The sequence below is a fragment of the Coregonus lavaretus genome (genome assembly GCF_964263955.1).
Source record: "Coregonus lavaretus genome assembly, chromosome: 1".
NCBI classification, from domain to species: Eukaryota; Metazoa; Chordata; class Actinopteri; order Salmoniformes; family Salmonidae; genus Coregonus; species Coregonus lavaretus.
In genome coordinates, this window is record NC_139988.1 from 8,690,543 (window position 1) to 8,713,990 (window position 23,448).

Consider the following 23,448-nt stretch of genomic DNA (forward strand, 5'->3'; position numbering starts at 1 on the left):
AATATATTCACCTGTATTTACCCCAAAAAAGTGAAATGCTAATTAGCTGCTAATGTGGCTATCATAAAGAACTACAAATGCCATGATGATCCGGACGAGCCTGCCGAATCGAGGAAAAGGTATGAATCTCTGAATTAACTATCTGTTAGCTAAATATAGTAATGAATAAATTGGCTAAATTTCTTTAAATGGACAATTCTCTGAACTGTCTTGTGCAAGTTTTAAATTGACACAATACCTGTTAGCAAAGGTGTCAGCTATAGATGAAATGCAGCAGCTTGCACAGATTTGTAGTTTTGCATGATGTCTACTTTGATGCTAATTAGCATTTTCGAATCTGAAAGTAAATAGAGTCGAATAGAAGTCACCTTGTCCTAGAGAGATTTACATGGTTATCAAAATGTCACGCCAGGGTATGCCTACACAAAACACAGCCCTTATTTTAAGTGTTTCTAAAATCCCCTATGGGAAAAATTAATGGTGGTAAAGCGATTGGAACCATTTCCCTGTTTGACCGCTAGGTTTATGGGTATGACACCTCCACACAAATTACTTGTTCTAAATTCGTGACAGGCACACGTAAAAGTCAACTTTTTCCTGTACAGTACATGATTTTGTATACAATATCTTTCAATCCAACCCAGAGTTGCAGGGCTGTTCAGCTACCTTGACCATGCAGGGCTGACAATGTGGTCCATCAAGAGGTTTCTGTCTGTCCACACTAAAACAAGTACAGTCAATCCCAATTTTGGCCATGGTGATTTAGATGGCACTGAGCATCTAAACTCCCACAACACAGGAAATCAAATGTGGTGTGTGTGTTATACACACAAACCATTAAGAACACCTGCCCATTCCATGACAGGGGACATCCACCAACTTGACACAACTGTGGGAAGCATTGGAGTCAACATGGGCCAGCATTCATGTGTAAGGCATTCAACACCTTGTAGTCCATGCCCCGACGAATTGAGGCTGTTCTGAGGGCAAAAGGGGGTGCAACTCAATATTAGGAAGGTGTTCCTAATGTTTGGTACACTGTATGTTGTTATGAGATGATGACACAATACAAGTATCTATTTATATTCACTATTTTTTGATCAGGCAGAAGATTTACTTTCAAATATCTCAACAACTTTCTGAACAACGTTCAAGTATCTTGCGTGAACTGTATGAACAGGTTGAACATATGTCTACACACAATGATGCTTTTTCAGGCAGCCTTGTTATGTCCAAAAAACAGACTCTTTTGAGGGATTATATTCTCCACCTCCATTCCAAGCGGACCAACAAGGTGGTATGACTAAATGGCATTAGGTATGTTTTGGGAGGAACTGGCGAGGGGTGAATAATGAAAAAGAGGAGGGGCTTAAGAAATGAAGTGAGGCACATTAGAGGCAACCTGCTGGAACTGTACCACTGAATAAGAGGCTTTTTTTTATCCTCAATTTCGGCCAATGTCCTGGTCCTTGGTGCAGGGTAAGCAGCGTGGGCCCAGTGCACTGACGGGAGGGTGGGAGGGGCCTCACTCATACTGCTGATTGGTGCTTCCCTCCCCTGGGGTAGTTGAGAGTAGGTAAGCCCCCCCACCACCACTCCACAGCCCCGCAAACCACCATGATACCTTCCTTTCACCTCCCTGCGCCTCAGAGCATTTCCCTCTCCCCCTGGCTCTCTCATTGAGACAGTTTTCCACATTGCCTGGATTAGGAACACTTTCACTTAGATCTATGTGGTTGCCCCACAGACAAAGAAACACTTGGGGACAGGATTAGTAGGATTTAAAGGGATTCACATATGTCCAGTTCAAGCAATTGGTATTCAAAGCTTTACATTTTCAAATGCCACCAAGAGAGAGCAAAGAAGTCCAGTGCTTTTTTTGCATTGCAGCACCTTTTGTGTGGGTTGGTTTATTTTTTATTCCAACAGAGACACGGTGAATACACATTTTCACTTTTGGGGGGGGATTTTATTGCTGTGGAACACAAAGTAGAATATGAGATTGAGTTGTTTTGTGGCTGGTATTATGGGATGGATGATGCCTGTACCCCTCCAATTACTGTGCGTTCAATTATTCCCTCCTCCATGACAAAATATTTGAGTATACCCCTTTGAAGATAGGAACTAGTCTCAATGTTTTCTTAAACTTAGTAATATGTGTCCCAGTATCTCCTATATGTCTTATGATGCTTCACCACAGAGTTGGTTTAAATTATATTGAATTTAAGAGTTACCTTCTGGACTTCAGTCATCTCTCCAATGGTTGTACACAGTACATGTATGTGTTGACCTCCAATATAATGTAGCTGAAATGATTAACTACACGATAATGGCTGGTTTCTACATATAATAAAGGTCATTGTTCTAGACACTAGCCTTTTCTTGGCTACGTTTTTCCAACAAAGTTTGCATCAACAAGTTCTATAGTTCTACGTCAACATTTCTACAAGATACGATTCACTGATGTGTATACACTGCCATACATTCTGGTTGTAGGATATATTAATTTATTTTAAGGATGGAAAGTTAATGGACAACAACAATGATTACATTATTTATGACTAGAGGATCGGTATTATTATTATTATTATTATTATTATTATTATTATTATTAACATTTTACATATACTTTTTAAATCTATCATTCAGTTCATGTTTTCTGTTTTATGAATTGATTGACGTTCATCACAATGTTGCTGATACTCACCACAAATTAAACATTATTATAAGGAGACATTATATTCCTAGAAAGTTATCTGATAAAAGGACTATGTAGACTAACTTAATGACGTACTTACAGCAACTAAACAAGCAGCCAAATGAAATGGCCTATAGCTAGCCCAATAAAACGTTTAGAAAAAAATAGAAAATGTTCTGTATGAATTTAACAGATATTTAATTTAAACTATATACAATTTAAAGTTCGGAATGGTGGCATAATACGCTAAAAAGGCCTACCACATGTTCACATGAGCCATATATTTAGGCCTAATGTAATATCAGTAGACTATGCACACGTAGAGTACAGACCTACTAAAACCAACCACCTGAGGAAAACCGGGTTGCGTTGCTGTATTTGGACAATTCATCTTCAAGTCGAACTTTGGTTTCCATTCTGGAGGTGGTCTAATTTAACCTCCAAATTTAGTAAGCCCCGTAATTATATTTTTAGGGGTAAAAAGGCTTACGTCTATATTTGTAGCAACAAGAATGACAGCAGTAACAACAGGCTAATTATATAACATTGTTAATAATAATAATAATAATAATAATAATAATAATAATAATAATAATAATAATAATAATAATAATAATAACAATAATAGTTGTGGTTGTCATAATCAATTCAAACATATTTTCAATATAATAGAAAATATTATATTTAATAGAAAATTACACTTCGTCTATTTGTGTGAATAATGTGTATAACTAAATGGAAACCACATGTCGTTTTTGATTGGAAGTTGCATAACCTACTCTGATCGGGATAACTATTTTTGGCTGTCATATATGGCCTATAATTGTGATGGTAGAATAAATTCCTATCCAATCTAAATGTCATGTTACGGCAGGTGTATACCTAGGACGGAAGGACATGTCACGTATAACAATACAATCAGCAGAGAACATATCGGCAATGTTATGTGGATTCCTGCATGGCTGAGAACAGTGAGAGACGCCAGATTTGTCAATTCAGGTCAAAAGAAAATGCGTTCTCATACAGGATCTGAAAATGAATGAATTAACAAATAAAGTTTACATTATAGCACGTTATAGTGATAGCATCTCATTATTTTGTCTAATTGATGTAAAAGGAGTGTGAGAGGCTACCTTATTATGCTTTTATCAAATTCTAAATCAATATATTTTCCGGTTAATTACTGATTAAGCTGAAACGTCATGAGGCTGAGTAGACTTTGAATCGATTTTCTTAGTAGGCTATTAATGTGGTATTAGGGAATATATCATATTCTGCTGCTCGTGCGCAAAGATCACGCTGGTTGTGCGTCCCTCATTGATAGTCTACCCTAAACGGAAGCGAAAACTCATCAATGTTGTTCCCCCTCTCTCGACAGCACGACAAAGTTCAATTGTGCATGGACTGCAAATGAACATTTTCTAGCGATTTAGAGAATATAGTAGCCGATCCCATACACGCAATCACTAAAACACGATGCATGACTAGGTTAAACCACGTGAAGTTTTCCAGAATTTGAGTGATAAACAGTTTTAATAAAAGCATTAAAAAATACATTACAAAGTGAAGCTGATAAAACAATAATTTCAGACTAACCCGTTATTATTTCTAGAGAGCAGCAGAGTGTTTTCAAGTTGCCTTGGTTTCAGATGATCCAGGACTGAAGTGTTCCCCCTACGGTGTCATTAGAATGAATAGGAATAGATGTCCCTTTGGTCAATGGGACAGTCAAAGCACACCGCCCTGTATAATGGGGACGTCATCCTAACAAGACCATTATTATCAATAGGAGGGTTCCTTTTGTTTCCCTTCTCAAGCAGCACTATAAATACTCGGAGCGGTCTTTTACCCCACCACAGAGCAAGAAGTGGTGCACCCGGCCAATAAGCCCACTGCGTCGATTCCTGCCCTAATATACCTCCATCCCAAAAAGATTACCGAACTCAAACGACAGAATTAGGTGATCGAGTGTTACTTAAAAATAGAGGCAGAGATATAGGGAAGCAGCGACCTCCTACCCAAACCGAGCTAATAAAATGCATTCTGACTCCAGCTCGAGCAGATCTTCCTCACCAGACATGGATGGAATGTATCTCCGAGACCACCTCAATTCAGTGTCCTCGACGCAGAACGAACTCCTCCAGAAGATGACGAGCGAGCACCTCTCCAGGCACGGGGAAAATACGTCACCTGGCGGGAGCAAGTACAAACTCAAGAAGCAGGTGACCGAGCAAGAGATTCAGCATCTGAGGCTGAAAATCAACGGGCGGGAGCGCAAGAGGATGCACGACTTGAACCTGGCGATGGACGGCCTCCGGGAAGTTATGCCTTACGCACACGGTCCGTCGGTGAGAAAGCTGTCGAAGATTGCCACTCTCCTGCTCGCCAGAAACTACATCCTGATGCTCAACAGCTCCCTGGACGAGATGAAAAGGCTGGTTGGAGAAATCTACGGCGGACATCATTCTGCGTTCCACTGCGGGACAGTGAGCGGGCGTTCTGGCAACCCGGCGCATCAGGTGCATCCACTGCTCGGGAGCGCGCTGTCCTCGTCCACATCCTCCACCCTCACCACCACTTTACCGGGACTTACCTCCATCCGAGCGCCTCACTCCTTAATGAAGAGCGCCCCTGCACCCCCTCTTCAGCTCGGTAGCGGCTTCCAGCACTGGGCAGGTTTACCATGTCCGTGCCCCATATGCCAAGTACCTCCACACCCTCATATTCCGGTCAGTTCAGCGGGATTGACGAGATTTACAAGTGAAAACAAGGATGTGATTAAGTAATTCGGGACAACCGATACAGAATGGTGTCAAGGTGTACACTACAGTAAATTATGAATTGGACATGAAGAATTGACCTCCATGCATGCATTGTTTGTCTGTTTATTTGTTTTGCGTATGATAACCCCTTAATATCCTCCTTGTAACAAAGACCCTGTGTAAAAACTTTTTTCAAGGTAAAAATGTAGCTGTTTATTTGATGTCACCAGAGATGCATTCACACAATGTAAATATGTTTCTTACAAGCCGCTCTGTGAACAAACCTAAAACATTAAGCTGGGGATTTCTGAATGTGACCTTATGTTTGGAGAACATTAAGCTGGAGATGTCTGAATGTAACCTCATGTTTGGAGAACATTAAGCTGGAGATGTTTGAATGTGACCTCATGTTTGGAGCACTGAAGGTGATCGTAGCACAAAATACTTGCTTACCCGAAAGGGTGAAAAAAGTTGCATGCAGATTATTATTTTATTTTTTGGGGCATAATTTGTGAAAGTGAAGAATGCCCTTTCCTTGTAACAAGGATGGTGAAATCGCATTCTACAGTGTATGAAAATTATATGATTTATATATTTAGTTCGAAAAGGTTGAAATCCATAGACTCTGAAAATACCTTTAGCTTTGCGGTGGCGTTATTGTCCATATGTTGAACTTCTTTAGCATGGCTGCATGATTGTTTTGCTGGAAATAATTTGTTATGTCCAGAGACCCTGCGTCTTTATTTTTGTATTGATGATTGATTAAATATTTATTATTGCCCAGTGTTCCTGGATGAAATTTCAATAAAACTGATATAATGAACCATGTATGCTGCTTTGCCTACCCATGCCATGCATGATATATCTAATATAGCCTCAATTAAGGACATTTATTCCTGTGGATTATTTATTCATAGATTTCTAGTCTAAATATACTTTTGGAAATGAATTCATAGATTTAAATCCAAGTCTAAATATAAGTTTGGTTATTTATTCATAGATTTAAAGTCTAAATATACATTTGGTTATTTATTCATAGATTTAAAGCCAAGTCTACATATACATTTGGTTATTTATTCATAGATTTAAAGCCACGTCTACATATACATTTGGTTATTTATTCATAGATTTAAATTCATGTCTAAATATATGTTTGGTTATTAATTCATAGATTTAAAGCCAAGTCTATAAATACATTTGGTTATTTATTCATAGATTTAAAGCCAAGTCTATAAATACATTTGGTTATTTATTCATAGATTTAAAGCCAAGTCTAAATATAAGTTTGTTCTAGTAGCCTATGGAGGCCTTGAGTGATTGGAATCATGCACTATGTCAATAATGCCTGAATTTTAATGTAACTTTTTAGTAATTATGTAGACTAACATATCTAGACTATATAAAACGTTTGTAGACAGTCTATATATATTTTAGGTCTACATAAAAGGTAGGCCTAAAGATTGCTTAATAGGATACTTGCTAACTTTTATTTGTTTCTGTTAATTCATTGTGGTGAGGTGAGAGCAAAGTATTTGTTTTTCAGGCTGGCAATATAATATCCAGTGAAGTTAGTAATGTTTACAAGTGGGCCTATTACAATCTGTTGTATGAAAGTCCACTACATTTCACAGGTGCAGAAATAGGAAGGAGTTCTGAATACACATTACACCCAATGGGAGTTAGAATAGTTTTGTTGTAGCAACTAACACCAGTAGAAACGTTGGTTAAACATCTGGAAGTAACTGCAGAAAAGTGTGTGCATTCTCCTTGATTGCCTTTGGATTTCTGACCCAATATTCCCTTTCGCCCGAAGACATTTGCCATTTACCATAAATGAACTTTCCCGGTATTTATCCTTTTAATGAAAATAATTTACATTTTAGTCATTTGACAGACGCTCTTATCCAGAGCGACTTACAGAGTGCATACATTATTTTTTTATTTTTCATACTGGCCCCCCGTGGGAATTGAACCCACAACCCTGGCGTTGCAAACGCCATGCTCTACCAACTGAGCTACATCCCTGCCGGCCATTCCCTCCCCTACCCTGGACGACGCTGGGACAATTGTGCGCCGCCCCATGGGTCTCCCGGTCGCGGCCGGCTACGACAGAGCCTGAATAAAGACATATTCTTTATTCATCTTTATGATTAGGCTAGACAAAAAAAAAAATATATACATATATCTAAGATGTTATACTTATCGTAACATAATTAAGAAAAACATAAGCATCTGATTAGATCTGTCTGGCATAAATTGATTGATCCCATCAGAATATTGACATTGATCTATATATACTGTATGTAGCCTACCTAGATAAACTATTTGTATTGCAAGAATTAGACAAAATCCTCATGCTTGCATTATATAGTGATTTTATTGTGTTGACGGAAATGTTTAGAGAGAGCATTGATCTAAACACCCGATAATGAAGGATAATGCACAATAGGCCCACATTTTAGGCTGAACTACTTTCATTGGTAACTCCAACTTGTCAACATTAGCATGACATGTATCCTAAATAGCCAACACCACCCACACTTCTAACGGTTGATATTAGGCCAGATCTTACTATAACCAGGGGTGCACATAACTGGTACGCAGGTACGCAAGCGCGACAAAAATCAGGGATGCTTAATGCCACTTGTGTTACTACGCGCCTTTGCGTACTTGACCGATCTTCTCATCTAACCTTACACATGACATGTTGCTTGTCAACTACTGTCAGGGATGTCCAAAAAGCAACAGACATTAAGCAGCTTCTTTGTCGTTTCGCCACCTACAAAGAAACGCCAACTGGAGCCAGAGCCGAAGAAAATACTTTTTTCGGAAAAGTGGCTCCAAGATTTGCAGTGGCTTGAAGCTAACGAAATGTGGTGCAAGATTTTCCTCTCAAATCCACATCTAGCAGACAAAACAGGTGCATTTTATAAAGGCTCAAAGAATTTCAACCATCCTTTATTTGACAAACATGAAAAGAGCAAGGAGCACACGAATGTGGCGCAAGCCATTGCTAAACAAGCTAGCCGAGAAGAAATGTCCAGTCGCCCACTTGCCAGATGGCGAGACAAGCTAAATGAAGAACAGCGGCAAGCTCTGTTTAATATTTTTCTCCTCGCCTTCCATAAAGCTAAACACGCACGTCCCATGTCTTCCTATTCTGAGTATGTTCCTTTACTGAAGCGGCTAGGAGTAAATGTCGGAGGTGCATATCATTCACGTGAAGGGGGCACACGGATCATGCAGAGCATCGCTCACACCATCAGCGGGGAGTTACGAGCCAAGTTGCAGTCTGCTGAATTTTTGGGGCTGCTTTTTGATGGATCTGAGGACATCACAAAAACTGAGCAGGAAATCGTTTACATTGTGTCTGTGTCCAGCAACGGAGAGTTTACTTCAGACTTTATTGGACTGATTGAATTGGGTGCTGACCGAACCGCGCAGGCCATAACAGACGGACTTGTGAGACTTTTCCAGGACACAGGCTTGGATGACTGGACAACAAAGTTGGTCGCTGTGTGCACAGACGGGGCTGCTGTCAACGTAGGTATCTACAACGGCGTTGTGCCAAAACTCCGGCAACTTGCTGCGGTTGGAGACTCCCTTGTGCACATTCTGTGCACAGCACACACACTGGAGAATTGCGCGAAATCAGCTGATCGCAACGTTCCTTACTGTGAGACATTTCATCGCTCTGTGGTCAAGCTGCTGCAGTTTTATTTACAAAAAGGTGGAGCAAAAAACTGCTGCACTGAATAAGCTATGTGAAGAAAATGGGATCTCCTTTGTGAAACTGGGTAAGTTTCATAATATCAGATGGTCTGCATAGAGGCATGAAACACTGTTAAAAATATCAAGACTATTGCAGCCATTAAAATGCAACTGGTTACAAGTGATAACAGTGACTTGCAGCATATCTGCACAGAGCGTTTTCAGTGCTTTCTGTCAAACATGCTTGACATTTGCAACATTTTGAAGACCACATCCATTAGGTTTCAGAAGGAAAAGCTGACCATTGGAGAATGTAAGGATGAACTCATGGTGGCGATTGGACAGTTCACACTTCTGCTTGATGGTGAAAGCCACAGGGCACACACTGTTTCCAGTGCTGATGCTGACAGAGACAAGACACACTTACTCAGGGGGTTAATTGAAGAGTTTGAAATCAGATATGACTCCCTCAAGTCATGTGATCATTTCTTAGTATTTGATCCTTCAACATGGCCTCAGGAAATGCAAGACCTCCACAGTTTTGGAAACACAACAGTTTGCAGCATTCTCAAGAAATATGAGGCCACCTTGCAACTTGACAAAGACACCACTGTGACAGAATGGATGTGCTTAAAGCAGGCAGGAAAATGCCTGGGAGCCTCTTCTGTGTATGACTTGGTCAAAATAGTAAATACAAGTAACCCAGATGCTTACTCCAACATCAACAAGGTGGTTAAGCTGTCTCTTACACTGCCTTTAAGCAGTGCAGCTTGTGAGAGGGGATTCTCACATCTCAACATTATAAAAACCAAGTACAGATCTTGTCTGTCACATGCTCGTCTCTCAGCCCTGATGCACATTCACCTGTCAAAGCAGACCACAGAGACATTTGACCCAAAGCCTGCTGTTGACCTGTGGATGGAGACAGCTAATCGGAGGCTCAACCAAGGACAGGGAGGTGCATCTGCAGCATCTTCATCATCTACCTTGCAGGAAGCTGAAGCAGAGGACAGTGGTGGCGACACTGAAGAGGACAGTGGTGGCGACACTGAGGAGGACAGTGAGGAAGACTGCACTTATTAAGACCACGCTACATATGGGGTGAGTACCAGACACCATCTGCTGGTACTCACCTGAGTAACTCACTGAAAAAGTTATGTGCAACCCTGACTATAACAATAACTAAACAATTTCAGTTCATATAAGGAAATCAGTCAATTTAAAGAAATTCATTAGGCCTTAATCTATGGATTTCACATGACTGGGCAGGGGCGCAGCCATGGGTGGGCCCGGTAGGGCATAGGCCCACCCACTGGGGAGCCAGGCCCAGCCAATCAGAATTAGTTTTTCCCCACAAAAGGGCTTTATTACAGACAGAAATGCTCCTCAGTGTCATCAGCTGTCCAGGTGGCTGGTCTCAGACGATCACGCAAGTTTCTATGTTGCATTCTAGGTTGTGTAGTTCTATGTTTGGCCGGGTGTGATTCCCAATCAGAGGCAGCTGTCGCTCGTTGTCTCTGATTGGGGATCATACTTAGGCAGCCTATTGGCAATCATTAGTTGTGGGATCTTGTATTGTGTTTAGCCTTAGGACTTCACGTTTCGTTGGTTTGTTGTTTTGTTCGTGTGTTTATCGGTGAAATAAACACATATGCCTTTCACGCTGCGCCATGGTCTGACCCGTCCGTGACAGAAGATCCCACCAAACACGGACCAAGCAGCGTGCCCAGGAGCAGACATCCTGGACATGGGAGGAGATCCTGGACGGAAAGGGATCCTGGACATGGGAGGAGATTCAGGCTGGGATGGATCGCCGTCCTTGGGAGGAGACAGTGGAGGCCCGGTTTAGAGAGGAGCACCGGCAACGCAGAAGGCGCCGGCCGAGGAGGAAGCCCGAGAGACAGCCCCAATAATTTTTTTGCGGGGGGCTAAAAGGGTGGTCGGGGATGCTCGTGGGGGCTCAGGGAGGAGTCCTCACGGGAGGAGGACTGGGCGCGGAGAGTGAAAGACTGGTACAGTCGGAGTTCTCTAACGTCAGTTCCCAGTCCGGTACACCTCGTGCCTGCGTCTCGCACCAAGCTAGTGGTGCGTGTGCCCAGTCCGGCCCGGCCCGTACCTGCTCCCCGCACCAAGCCAGTGGTGCGTGTCCCCAGTCCGGCCCGGCCCGTTCCTGCTCCTCGCACCAAGCCAGTGGTGTGTGTCCCCAGTCCGGCCCGGCCCGTTCCTACTCCTCGCACCAGGCCAGTGGTGCGTGTTCCCAGTCCGGCCCGTTCCTGTTCCTCGCACCAGGCCAGTGGTGCGTGTCCACAGTCCGGCCCGGCCCGTTCCTCGCACCAAGCCAGTGGTGCGTGTTCCCAGTCCGGCCCGGCCTGTTCCTGCTCCCCGCACCAAGCCAGTGGTGCGTGTCACTAGCCCGGTACGGCCCGTGCCTGCTCCCCGCACCAAGCCAGTGGTGCGTGTTCCCAGTCCGGCCCTGCCCGGCCCGTGCCTGCTCCCCGCACCCAGCCAGTGGTGCGTGTCACTAGCCCGATACGGCCCGTGCCTGCTCCCCGCACCAAGCCAGTGGTGCGTGTTCCCAGTCCGGCCCGGCCCGTTCCTACTCCCCGCACCAAGCCAGTGGTGCGTGTTCCCAGACCGGCCCGGCCCGTGCCTGCTCCCCGCACCAAGCCAGTGGTGCGTCTCGCTAGCCCGGTACGCCCCGTACCTGCTCCCCAACCAAGCCTGGTCCGGCACCGGTCAGCTGCTCCACTCCGGAGCCAGAGCAGTCCGCTCCACCGGGGTCCAGTCCAGCTCCGGTCAGCTGCTCCACTCCGGAGCCAGAGCAGTCCGCTCCACCGCTGCCTAGTCCAGCTCCGGTCAGCGGATCCACTCCGGAACCAGAGCAGTCCGCTCCACCGGGGTCCAGTCCAACTCCGGTCAGCAGCTCCAGTCCGGAGCCAGAGTAGTCCGCTCCACCGGTGCCCAGTCCAGCTCCGGTCAGCGGCTTCAGTCCGGAGCCAGAGCAGTCCGCTCCACCGGTGCCCGGTCCAGCTCCCGTCAGCGGCTCCAGTCCAGACCCAGACGTCAGCCCCTCTCCAGGTTCGGGGTCTCCCACCCCAGGGTCCAGACAGGGCTTGGTACATCATGGGAGGAAGGAGAGGGGAAGCAGCGCGCCGAGGTCCAGACCAGACCAGGGGCGTAACGGGGAGGCTGAGAGAATGTGGTCGGCCCACCCGGACCCTTCCCTGTCATGTCAGGTTGGTGCGGTCGGAGTCCGCACCTTTGGGGGGGGGGGGGGTACTGTCACGCCCTGACTCATGGGACTCTTGTATGTTGAGTCAGGGTGTGGATATTCTATGTTAGTATTTCTATGTTGTATTCTAGGTTGTGTAGTTCTATGTTTGGCCGGGTGTGATTCCCAATCAGAGGCAGCTGTCGCTCGTTGTCTCTGATTGGGGATCATACTTAGGCAGCCTATTGGCAATCATTAGTTGTGGGATCTTGTATTGTGTTTAGCCTTAGGACTTCACGTTTCGTTGGTTTGTTGTTTTGTTCGTGTGTTTATCGGTGAAATAAACATGTATGCCTTTCATTTCAATTATCTGGGCTCTTTTATTTCAGCTTATAATACATGGGACCAACACTTTACATGTTGAGTTTATATTTTTGTTCAGTATATGTAAATACATTTAAATGTCCGATAGGCCTACAGATGTAGGATCTTAATTTGAGCCAGTTAGCTACAGCAGGAAAATAATCCTGCAGCAACATGACATGTGAATTATTATATGGATTATAATTAATGGTCATTTTTGTAGGGGTTGATAACTTTTTTGTTAGGGCAAATCAAGTATGAATTTTCAAAGTGGAAATTACAAACTTTAGAAGCCTTTTTAAAGCTCAAATACACTACAAGTTAGGATTTCCTGCTGTGCAGGAAAATTCTCAGCAACAAAAGAGTGATCAAATTAAGATCCTACGTCTGTATATTTTATACAAATACATAACTAATGCGACATATTTCTGATCATACAATGTGCTTAAATTATTTCATAATTAGATGGAATGTCATCGAACTGTTGAGTCCTAAAACAAATGCTATATGAACATCCATGGGATCAGAAAACGCTTTGGCAGGTCCCTCGAATCCTTTCACCGGCACATCGCAGATCAGATAGGCATAAACAGATCTGATCTGCGATTACAAGTGAATTGTTCCTGGGGGAATGGGGAACGAAACACATCAGAAGACTGGTTGGGATTACAGGATTCTAAACGCAAAAGATTATGTATTCAGTAGCCATTCTTCGAGCATGTAAATGAACCAGTAAGCCTTTTGTAACTTTGTCGTTGGAAAGCTCAAATTCTTTACTCATAGTGATGTAGGTTGGGAGAGTGAAAGTGGGAGTTGTTCATTTTACACTTTGTCTTAAAGATACAAACAGTTACGGTTAGACTGTCCATGCCAGATGGGGTTTACAGTGGCTTGCGAAAGTATTCCCCCCCTTGGCATTTTTCCTATTTTGTTGCCTTACAACCTGGAATTAAAATGGATTTTTTTGGGGTTTGTATCATTTGATTTACACATCATGCCTACCACTTTGAAGACGCAAAATATATGTTATTGTGAAACAAACAAGACAAAAAAACAGAAAACTTGAGCGTGCATAACTATTCACCCCCCCCCCCCCCACCAAAGTCAATACTTTGTAGAGCCACCTTTTGCAGCAATTACAGCTGCAAGTCTCTTGGGGTATGTCTCTATAAACTTGGCACATCTAGCCACTGAGATTATTGCCCATTCTTGAAGGCAAAACTGCTCCAGCTCCTTCAAGTTGGATGGGTTCCGCTGGTGTACAGCAATCTTTAAGTCATACCACAGATTCTCAATTGGATTGCGGTCTGGGCTTTGACTAGGCCATTCCAAGACATTTAAACGTTTCCCCTTAAACCACTCAAATGTTGCTTTAGCAGTATGCTTAGGGTCATTGTCCTGCTGGAAGGTGAACCTCCATCCCAGTCTCAAATCTCTGGAAGACTGAAACAGGTTTCCCTCAAGAATTTCCTTGTATTTTGCGCCATCCATCATTCCTTCAATTCTGACCAGTTTCCCAGTCCCTGCGATTAAAAACATCCCCACAGCATGATGCTGCCACCACCATGCTTCACTGTGGGGATGGTGTTCTTGGGGTGATGAGAGGTGTTGGGTTTGTGCTAGACAGGACGTTTTCCTTGATGGCCAAAAAGCTCAATTTTAGACTAATCTGACCAGACTACCTTCTTCCATATGTTTGGGGAGTCTCTCACATGCCTTTTGGCGAACACCAAACGTGTTTGCTTATTGTTCTCCTTAAGCAATGGCTTTTTTTCTGGCCACTCTTCTGTAAAGCACGGCTCTGTGGAGTGTACGGCTTAAAGACAGATACTCCAATCTCCGCTGTGGAGCTTTGCATATCCTTCAGGGTTATCTTTGGGCGGGGGGGGGGGGGGGGGTTCTCTCACAAATATATATATATATATATATACACAGTGGGGAAAAAAAGTATTTAGTCAGCCACCAATTGTGCAAGTTCTCCCACTTAAAAAGATGAGAGAGGCCTGTAATTTTCATCATATGTACACGTCAACTATGACAGACAAAATGAGAAAAAAAAATCCAGAAAATCACATTGTAGGATTTATAATGAATTTATTTGGAAATTATGGTGGAAAATAAGTATTTGGTCAATAACAAAAGTTTCTCAATACTTTGTTATATACCCTTTGTTGGCAATGACACAGGTCAAACGTTTTCTGTAAGTCTTCACAAGGTTTTCACACACTGTTGCTGGTATTTTGGCCCATTCCTCCATGCAGACCTCCTCTAGAGCAGTGATGTTTTGGGGCTGTCGCTGGCCAACACAGACTTTCAACTCCCTCCAAAGATTTTCTATGGGGTTGAGATCTGGAGACTGGCTAGGCCACTCCAGGACCTTGAAATGCTTCTTACGAAGCCACTCCTTCGTTGCCCGGGCGGTGTGTTTGGGATCATTGTCATGCTGAAAGACCCAGCCACGTTTCATCTTCAATGCCCTTGCTGATGGAAGGAGGTTTTCACTCAAAATCTCACGATACATAGCCCCATTCATTCTTTCCTTTACACAGATCAGTCGTCCTGGTCCCTTTGCAGAAAAACAGCCCCAAAGCATGATGTTTCCACCCCCATGCTTCACAGTAGGTATGGTGTTCTTTGGATGCAACTCAGCATTCTTTGTCCTCCAAACACGACGAGTTGAGTTTTTACCAAAAAGTTATATTTTGGTTTCATCTGACCATATGACATTCTCCCAATCCTCTTCTCGATCATCCAAATGCACTCTAGCAAACTTCAGACGGGCCTGGACATGTACTGGCTTAAGCAGGGGGACACGTCTGGCACTGCAGGATTTGAGTCCCTGGCGGCATAGTGTGTTACTGATGGTAGGCTTTGTTACTTTGGTCCCAGATCATTTTGACCCCACGGGGTGAGATCTTGCGTGGAGCCCCAGATCGAGGGAGATTATCAGTGGACTTGTATGTCTTCCATTTCCTAATAATTGCTCCCACAGTTGATTTCTTCAAACCAAGCTGCTTACCTATTGCAGATTCAGTCTTCCCAGCCTGGTGCAGGTCTACAATTTTGTTTCTGGTGTCCTTTGACAGCTCTTTGGTCTTGGCCATAGTTGAGTTTGGAGTGTGACTGTTTGAGGTTGTGGACAGGTGTCTTTTATACTGATAACACGTTCAAACAGGTGCCATTAATACAGGTAACGAGTGGAGGACAGAGGAGCCTCTTAAAGAAGAAGTTACAGGTCTGTGAGAGCCAGAAATCTTGCTTGTTTGTAGGTGACCAAATACTTATTTTCCACCGTAATTTGCAAATAAATTCATTAAAAATCCTACAATGTGATTTTCTGGATTTTTTCTCCTCAATTTGTCTGTCATAGTTGACGTATACCTATGATGAAAATTACAGGCCTCTCTCATCTTTTTAAGTGGGAGAACTTGCACAATTGGTGGCTGACTAAATACTTTTTTTCCCCTTGAGATGCTTCTTACGGAGCCACTCCTTAGTGGGGAGAACAAGTATTTGATACACTGACGATTTTGCAGGTTTTCCTACTTACAAAGCATGTAGCGGTCTGTAATTTTTATCATAGGTACACTTCAACTGTGAGAGACGGAATCTAAAACAAAAATCCAGAAAATCACATTGTATGATTTTTAAGTAATTAATTTGCATTTTATTGCATGACATAAGTATTTGATACATCAGAAAAGCAGAACTTAATATTTGGTACAGAAACCTTTGTTTGCAATTACAGAGATCATACGTTTCCTGTAGGTCTTGACCAGGTTTGCACACAATGCAGCAGGGATTTTGGCCCACTCCTCCATACAGACCTTCTCCAGATCCTTCAGGTTTCGGGGCTGTCGCTGGGCAATGTGGACTTTCAGCTCCCTCCAAAGATGTTCTATTGGGTTCAGGTCTGGAGACTGGCTAGGCCACTCCAGGACCTTGAGATGCTTCTTACGGAGCCACTCCTTAGTGCCCTGGCTGTGTGTTTCGGGTCGTTGTCATGCTGGAAGACCCAGCCACGACCCATCTTCAATGCTCTTACTGAGGGAAGGAGGTTGTTGGCCAAGATCTCGCGATACATGGCCCCATCCATCCTCCCCTCAATACGGTGCAGTCATCCTGTCACCTTTACAGAAAAGCATCCCCAAAGAATGATGTTTCCACCTCCATGCTTCACGGTTGGGATGGTGTTCTTGGGGTTGTACTCAGCCTTCTTCTTCCTCCAAACACGGCGAGTGGAGTTTAGACCAAAAAGCTCAATTTTTGTCTCATCAGACCACATGACCTTCTCCCATTCCTCCTCTGGATCATCCAGATGGTCACTGGCAAACTTCAGACGGGCCTGGACATGCGCTGGCTTGAGCAGGGGGACCTTGCGTGCGCTGCAGGATTTTAATCCATGACGGCGTAGTGTGTTACTAATGGTTTTCTTTGAGACTGTGGTCCCAGCTCTCTTCAGGTCATTGACCAGGTCCTGCCGTGTAGTTCTGGGCTGATCCCTCACCTTCCTCATGATCATTGATGCCCCACGAGGTGAGATCTTGTATGGAGCCCCAGACCGAGGGTGATTGACCGTCATCTTGAACTTCTTCCATTTTCTAATAATAGTTGTTGCCTTCTCACCAAGCTGCTTGCCTATTGTCCTGTAGCCCATCCCAGCCTTGTGCAGATCTACAATTGTATCCCTGGTGTCCTTACACAGCTCTCTGGTCTTGGCCATTGTGGAGAGGTTGGAGTCTGTTTGATTGAGTGTGTGGACAGGTGTCTTTTATACAGATAACGAGTTCAAACAGGTGCAGTTAATACAGGTAATGAGTGGAGAACAGGAGGGCTTCTTAAAGAAAAACTAACAGGTCTGTGAGAGCCGGAATTCTTACTGGTTGGTAGGTGATCAAATACTTATGTCATGCAATAAAAAGCAAATTAATTACTTAAAAATCATACAATGTGATTTTCTGGATTTTTGTTTTAGATTCCGTCTCTCACAGTTGAAGTGTACCTATGATAAAAATTACAGACCTCTACATGCTTTGTAAGTAGGAAAACATGCAAAATCGGCAGTGTATCAAATACTTGTTCTCCCCACTGTATATACATACACATACATTTACATTACATTTACGTCATTTAGCAGACGCTCTTATCCAGAGCGACTTACATTATTATAAAAAAAAAAAATCATACCCCCTGTGGGAATCGAACCCACAACCCTGGCGTTGCAAACGCCATGCTCTATTAACTGAGCTCCCTCCCTGCCGGCCCTGCCTCCCCTACCCTGGACGACGCTGGGCCAATTGCGCGCCGCCCTATGGGTCTCCCGGTCACGGCCGGCTATGACAGAGCCTGGATTCAAACCAGGATCTCTAGTGGCACAGCTAGCACTGCGATGCAGTGCCTTAGACCACTGCGCCACTCATACACATACATACGTATAAATACATATACATACATATATATATAGATATACAAAAATATATATTTCATTTTATTATTTTCCTACCCCACCACCCCTTCCCTAATTGGAGTAAACTAGTGAACAACAACGCTTAGCCCTCTACTTATACATACTATATCTTTGGTCTCTTTGTTGACTCTCTGATTAATGCCCTCCTTGCCTGGTCCATGAGTCTTGGTGGGCGGCCCTCTCGTGGCAGGTTTGTTGTGGTGCCATATTCTTTCAATTTTTGAATAATGGATTTAATGGTGCTCCGTGGGATGTTCAAAGTTTCGGATATTGTTTTATAACCCAACCCTGATCTGTACTTCTCCACAACTTTGTCCCTGACCTGTTTGGAGAGCTCCTTGGTCTTCATGGTGCCGCTTGCTTGGTGGTGCCCCTTGCTTAGTGGTGTTGCAGACTCTGAGGCCTTTCAGAACAGGTGTATATATACTGAGATCATGTGACAGATCATGTGACACTTAGATTGCACACAGGTGGACTTTATTTAACTAATTATGTGAATTCTGAAGGTAATTGGTTGCACCAGATCTTATTTAGGGGCTTCATAGCAAAGGGGGTGAATACATATGCACACACCACTTTTCCCCTATTTATTTTTTTAGAATTTTTTTTAACAAGTTATTTTTTTCGTTTCACTTCACCAATTTGGACTATTTTGTGTATGTCCATTACATGAAATCCAAATAAAAATCCATTTAAATTACAGGTTGTAATGCAACAAAATAGGAAAAATGCCAAGTGGGATGAATACTTTTGCAAGGCACTGTATATAGACGGGTTGCAATGCCCCATCAAGAAGAAGCGTTTAAATATATTGTTCTAAAGATGGTGCCAGAGAAGGATGCTGCCTGGTAATTTTTTTTATTTTACCTTTATTTAACCAGGTAAGCCAGTTGAGAACAAGTTCTCATTTACAACTGCGACCTGGACAAAATAAAGCAAAGCAGTGCGATAAAAACAACAACAACACAGAGTTACATAAGGAAAAAACAAAACGTACAGTCAATAACACAATATAAAATCTATATACAGTGTGTGCAAATGTAGTAAGTTATGGAGGTAAGGCAATAAATAGGGCATAGTGCAAAATAATTACAATTTAGTATTAACACTGGAGTGATAGATGTGCAGAAGATGATGTGCAAATAGAGATACTGGGGTGCAAATGAGCAAAATAAATAACAATGTAAATAACAATATGGGGATGAGGTAGTTGGGTGGGCTAATTACAGGGGCTGTGTACAGGTGCAGTGATCGGTAAGCTGCTCTGACAACTGATGCTTAAAGTTAGTGAAGGAGATAAATGTCTCCAGCTTCAGAGATTTTTGCAGTTTGTTTCAGTCATTTGCAGCAGAGAACTGGAAGGAATGGCGGCCAAAGGAGGTGTTGGCTTTGGGGATGACCAGTGAGATATACCTGCTGGAACGCATACTACGGGTGGGTGTTGCTATGGTGACCAAAGAGATAAGATAAGGCGGGGATTTGCCTAGAAGTGATTTATAGATGACCTGGAGCCAGTGGGTTTGGCGACGAATATGTAGTGAGGGCCAGCCAACGAGAGCGTACAGGTCACAATGGTGGGTAGTATATGGGGCTTTGGTAACAAAACAGATGGCACTGTGATAGACTACATCAAATTTGCTGAGTAGAGTGTTGGAAGCTATTTTGTAAATTATGTCGCCGAAGTCAAGGATCGGTAGGATAGTTTGTTTTACGAGGGCATGTTTAGCAGCATGAGTGAAGGAGGCTTTGTTGCGAAATAGGAAGCCGATTCTAGATTTAACTTTGGATTGGAGATGCTTAATGTGAGTCTGGAAGGAGAGTTTACGGTCTAACCAGACACCTCGGTATTTGTAGTTGTCCACATATTCTAAGTCAGACCCGCCGAGAGTAGTGATTCTAGTCGGACGGGCGGGTGCAAGCAGTGTTCGATTGAAAAGCATGCATTTAGTTTTACTAGTGTTTAAGAGCAGTTGGAGGCCACAGAAGGAGTGTTGTATGGCATTGAAGCTCGTTTGGAGGTTTGTTAACACAGTGTCCAATGAAGGGCCAGATGTATACAAAATGGTATCGTCTGCATAGAGTAGATCTGAGAGTCACCAGCAGCAAGAGCGACATCATTGATATACACAGACAATAGAGTCGGCCCGAGAATTGAACCCTGTGGCACCCCCATAGAGACTGCCAGAGGTCCAGACAACAGGCCCTCCGATTTGACACATTTAACTCTATCTGAGAAGTAGCTGGTGAACCAGGCGAGGCAGTCATTTGAGAAACCAAGGCTATTTAGTCTGCCAATAAGAATGCAGTGATTGACAGTGTCAAAAGCCTTGGCCAGGTCGATAAAGACGGCTGCACAGTACTGTCTTTTATCGATCACGGTTATTATATCGTTTAGGACCTTGAGCGTGGCTGAGGTGCACCCATGACCAGCTCGGAAACCAGATTGCATAGCGGAGAAGGTACGGTGGGATTCAAAATGGTCGGTGATCTGTTTGTTAACTTGGCTTTCAAATACTTTCGAAAGGCAGGGCAGGATGGATATAGGTCTGTAACAGTTTGGATCTAGAGTGTCAGCCCCTTTGAAGAGTGGGATGACCGCGGCAGCTTTCCAATCTCTGGGGATCTCAGACGATACGAAAGAGAGGTTGAACAGGTTAGTAATAGGGGTTGCGACAATTTTGGCTGCTAATTTTAGAAAGAAAGGGTCCAGATTGTCTAGCCCAGCTGATTTTTAGGGGTCTAGATTTTGCAGCTCTTTCAGGACATCAGCTATCTGAATTTGGGTGAAGGAGAAGTGGGGGGGCATGGGCAAGTTGCAGCGGAGGGTGCAGAGATGGTAACCGGGGTAGGAGTAGCCAGGTGGAAAGCATGGCCAGCCGTAGCAAAATGCTTATTGAAATTCTCAATTATCGTAGATTTATCGGTGTTGACAGTGTTTCCTAGCCTCAGTGCAGTAGGTAGCTGGGAGGAGGTGGTCTTATTCTCCATGGACTTTACAGTGTCCCAAAACTTTTAGGAGTTAATGCTACAGGATACACATTTCTGTTTGAAAACGCTAGCCTTTGCTTTCCTAACTGATTGTGTATATTGGTTCCTGACTTGTGTATATTGGTTCCTGAAAAGTTGCATATCGCGGGGGCTGTTCGATACTAATGCAGTACGCCACAGGATGTTTTTGTGCTGGTCAAGGGCAGTCAAGTCTGGGGTGAACCAGGGGCTATTTCTGTTCTTAGTTCTGAATTTTTTGAATGGGCATGCTTATTTAAGATGGAGAGGAAAGCACTTTTGAAGAACATCCAGGCATCCTCTACTGATGGAATGAGGTCAATATCCATCCAGGATACCCAGGCCAGGTCAATTAGAAAGGCCTGCTCGCTGAAGTGTTTTAGGGAGAGTTTGACAGTGATGAGGGGTGGTCGTTTGACTGCGGACCCATTATGGACGCAGGCAATGAGGCAGTGATCGCTGAGATCCTGGTTGAAGACAGCGGAGGTGTATTTAGAGGGTAAATTAGTCAGGATGATATCTATGAGGGTGCCCATGTTTACGGATTTAGGGTTGTACCTGGTAAGTTCCTTCATAATTTGTGTGAGATTGAGGGCATCTAGTTTAGATTGTAGGATGGCCGGGGTGTTAAGCATATCCCAGTTTAGGTCACCAAGCAGTACGAACTCTGAGGATAGATGGGGGGCATGCAATTCACATATGGTGTCCAGGGCACAACTGGGGGCTGAGGGGGGTCTGTAGCAAGCAGGAACAGTGAGAGACTTATTTCTGGAAAGGTGGAAGCTCAAATTGTGTGGGAACAGACCTGGATAGTATGATAGAGCTCTGCAGGCTATCTCTTCAGTAGATTGCAACTCCGCCCCCTTTGGCAGTTCTATCTAGACGGAAAATGTTGTAATTCGGGATGGAATTTCTGAATTTTTGTTGGCCTTCCTAAGTCAGGATTCAGACACTGCTAGAACATCAGGGTTGGCAGAGTGTGCTAACGCAATGAATATCTCAAACTTGGGGAGGAGGCTTCTGATGTTAACATGCAAGAAACCAAGGCTTTTACGGTTACAGAAGTCAACAAATGATAGCGCCTGGGGAGTAGGAGTGATACTGGGGGCTACAGGGCCTGGGCTAACCTCTACATCCCCAGAGGAACAGAGGTGGAATGGAATAAGGATACGGCTAAAGGCATTAAGAACTGGTCTTCTAGTGCGTTGGGTACAGAGAATAAAAGGGGCAGATTTCCGGGCATTGTAGAATAGATTCAGGGCATTATGTACAGACAAGGATATGGAAGGATATGAGTACAGTGGAGGTACACCTAAGCATTGGGTAACGATGAAAGAGGTAGCATCACTGGAGGTACCGATTGAGCCGGTCTCCGCGTGTATGGGGGGTGGGACAAAGGAGCTCTCTGTGGCTGGTTGAGCGGGACTGGGGGCTCTACAGTGAAATAGTACAATAAGAACTAGCCCAAACAACAATAGGCTAGGCATATTGACATGGGAGAGAGGCATAATGCAATCATAGGTGTTATTCAAGAGGGTTAAGACAACAACTGGTAATGGCGGTGAAAGTTTGGGCTGAGGCTAAGCAGATAAACAGGACAGGGTAACGTGTAAAGGAACAGTCCAGCAGGCATCAGCTGTGTAGCTGAGTGATCATAAGGTCCAGTGAACAGCAATAGGTACATCCGGGAGCAGTTCGTAGGCTGCTACAGCACAGGCGAGCAGGAGGCATGGCTGTTGATTGCGCGTGCTAGCGGGCCGGGGCTAGCAGATGGATCTCCGTGGTCGTCGCAACAGGAAGCTTGTTGAAACCACATCAGACGATTACGTCGGCAGACCAGTCGTGATGGATCGGCGGGGCTCCGTGTCGACACTAGGAGGTCCCGTCCGGTTGATAGAGAGGTCGATAGCCGGGAGATGGGCCTGGCTCAAGGCTAGCTCAAGGCTAACTGGTACGTCGGGACAGTGGTGAATTAGCCAACAACAGCCATTCGGTTGCAGCTAGCTAGTTGCGATGATCCGGTGTTAAGGTCCAGTGATTCAGTGATTCCGGCAGAAAATCCGATATGCTCTGGGTCGATAGCACGCTGTGCAGACTGGCCGATAATTGTCCAGGCTAGAGCTGGCTGGTAGGTAGTGCAGGCCACGGACAGTGGTGAAGACCGCTAACGGTGGCTAATAGCAAGTAGCTAGTTAGCTGGCTAGCTGGCTAGTTTCAGCCGTAGGTTCTT

At 44.1% G+C, this 23,448-nt stretch overlaps 1 protein-coding gene across 1 annotated transcript; it reads left to right on the forward strand.

The window, feature by feature from the left end:
• Window positions 1-4,734: 4,734 nt before the first annotated feature.
• LOC311130784 (oligodendrocyte transcription factor 3-like) lies at window positions 4,735-5,484 on the forward strand (the record flags this gene model as incomplete). The annotated part of the gene is made up of 1 exon (XM_084163583.1): window positions 4,735-5,484. The coding sequence occupies one exon, from the start codon at window positions 4,735-4,737 to the stop codon at window positions 5,482-5,484; it is 750 nt and encodes a 249-aa protein (XP_084019709.1).
• Between the last annotated feature and the right edge of the window lie 17,964 nt (window positions 5,485-23,448).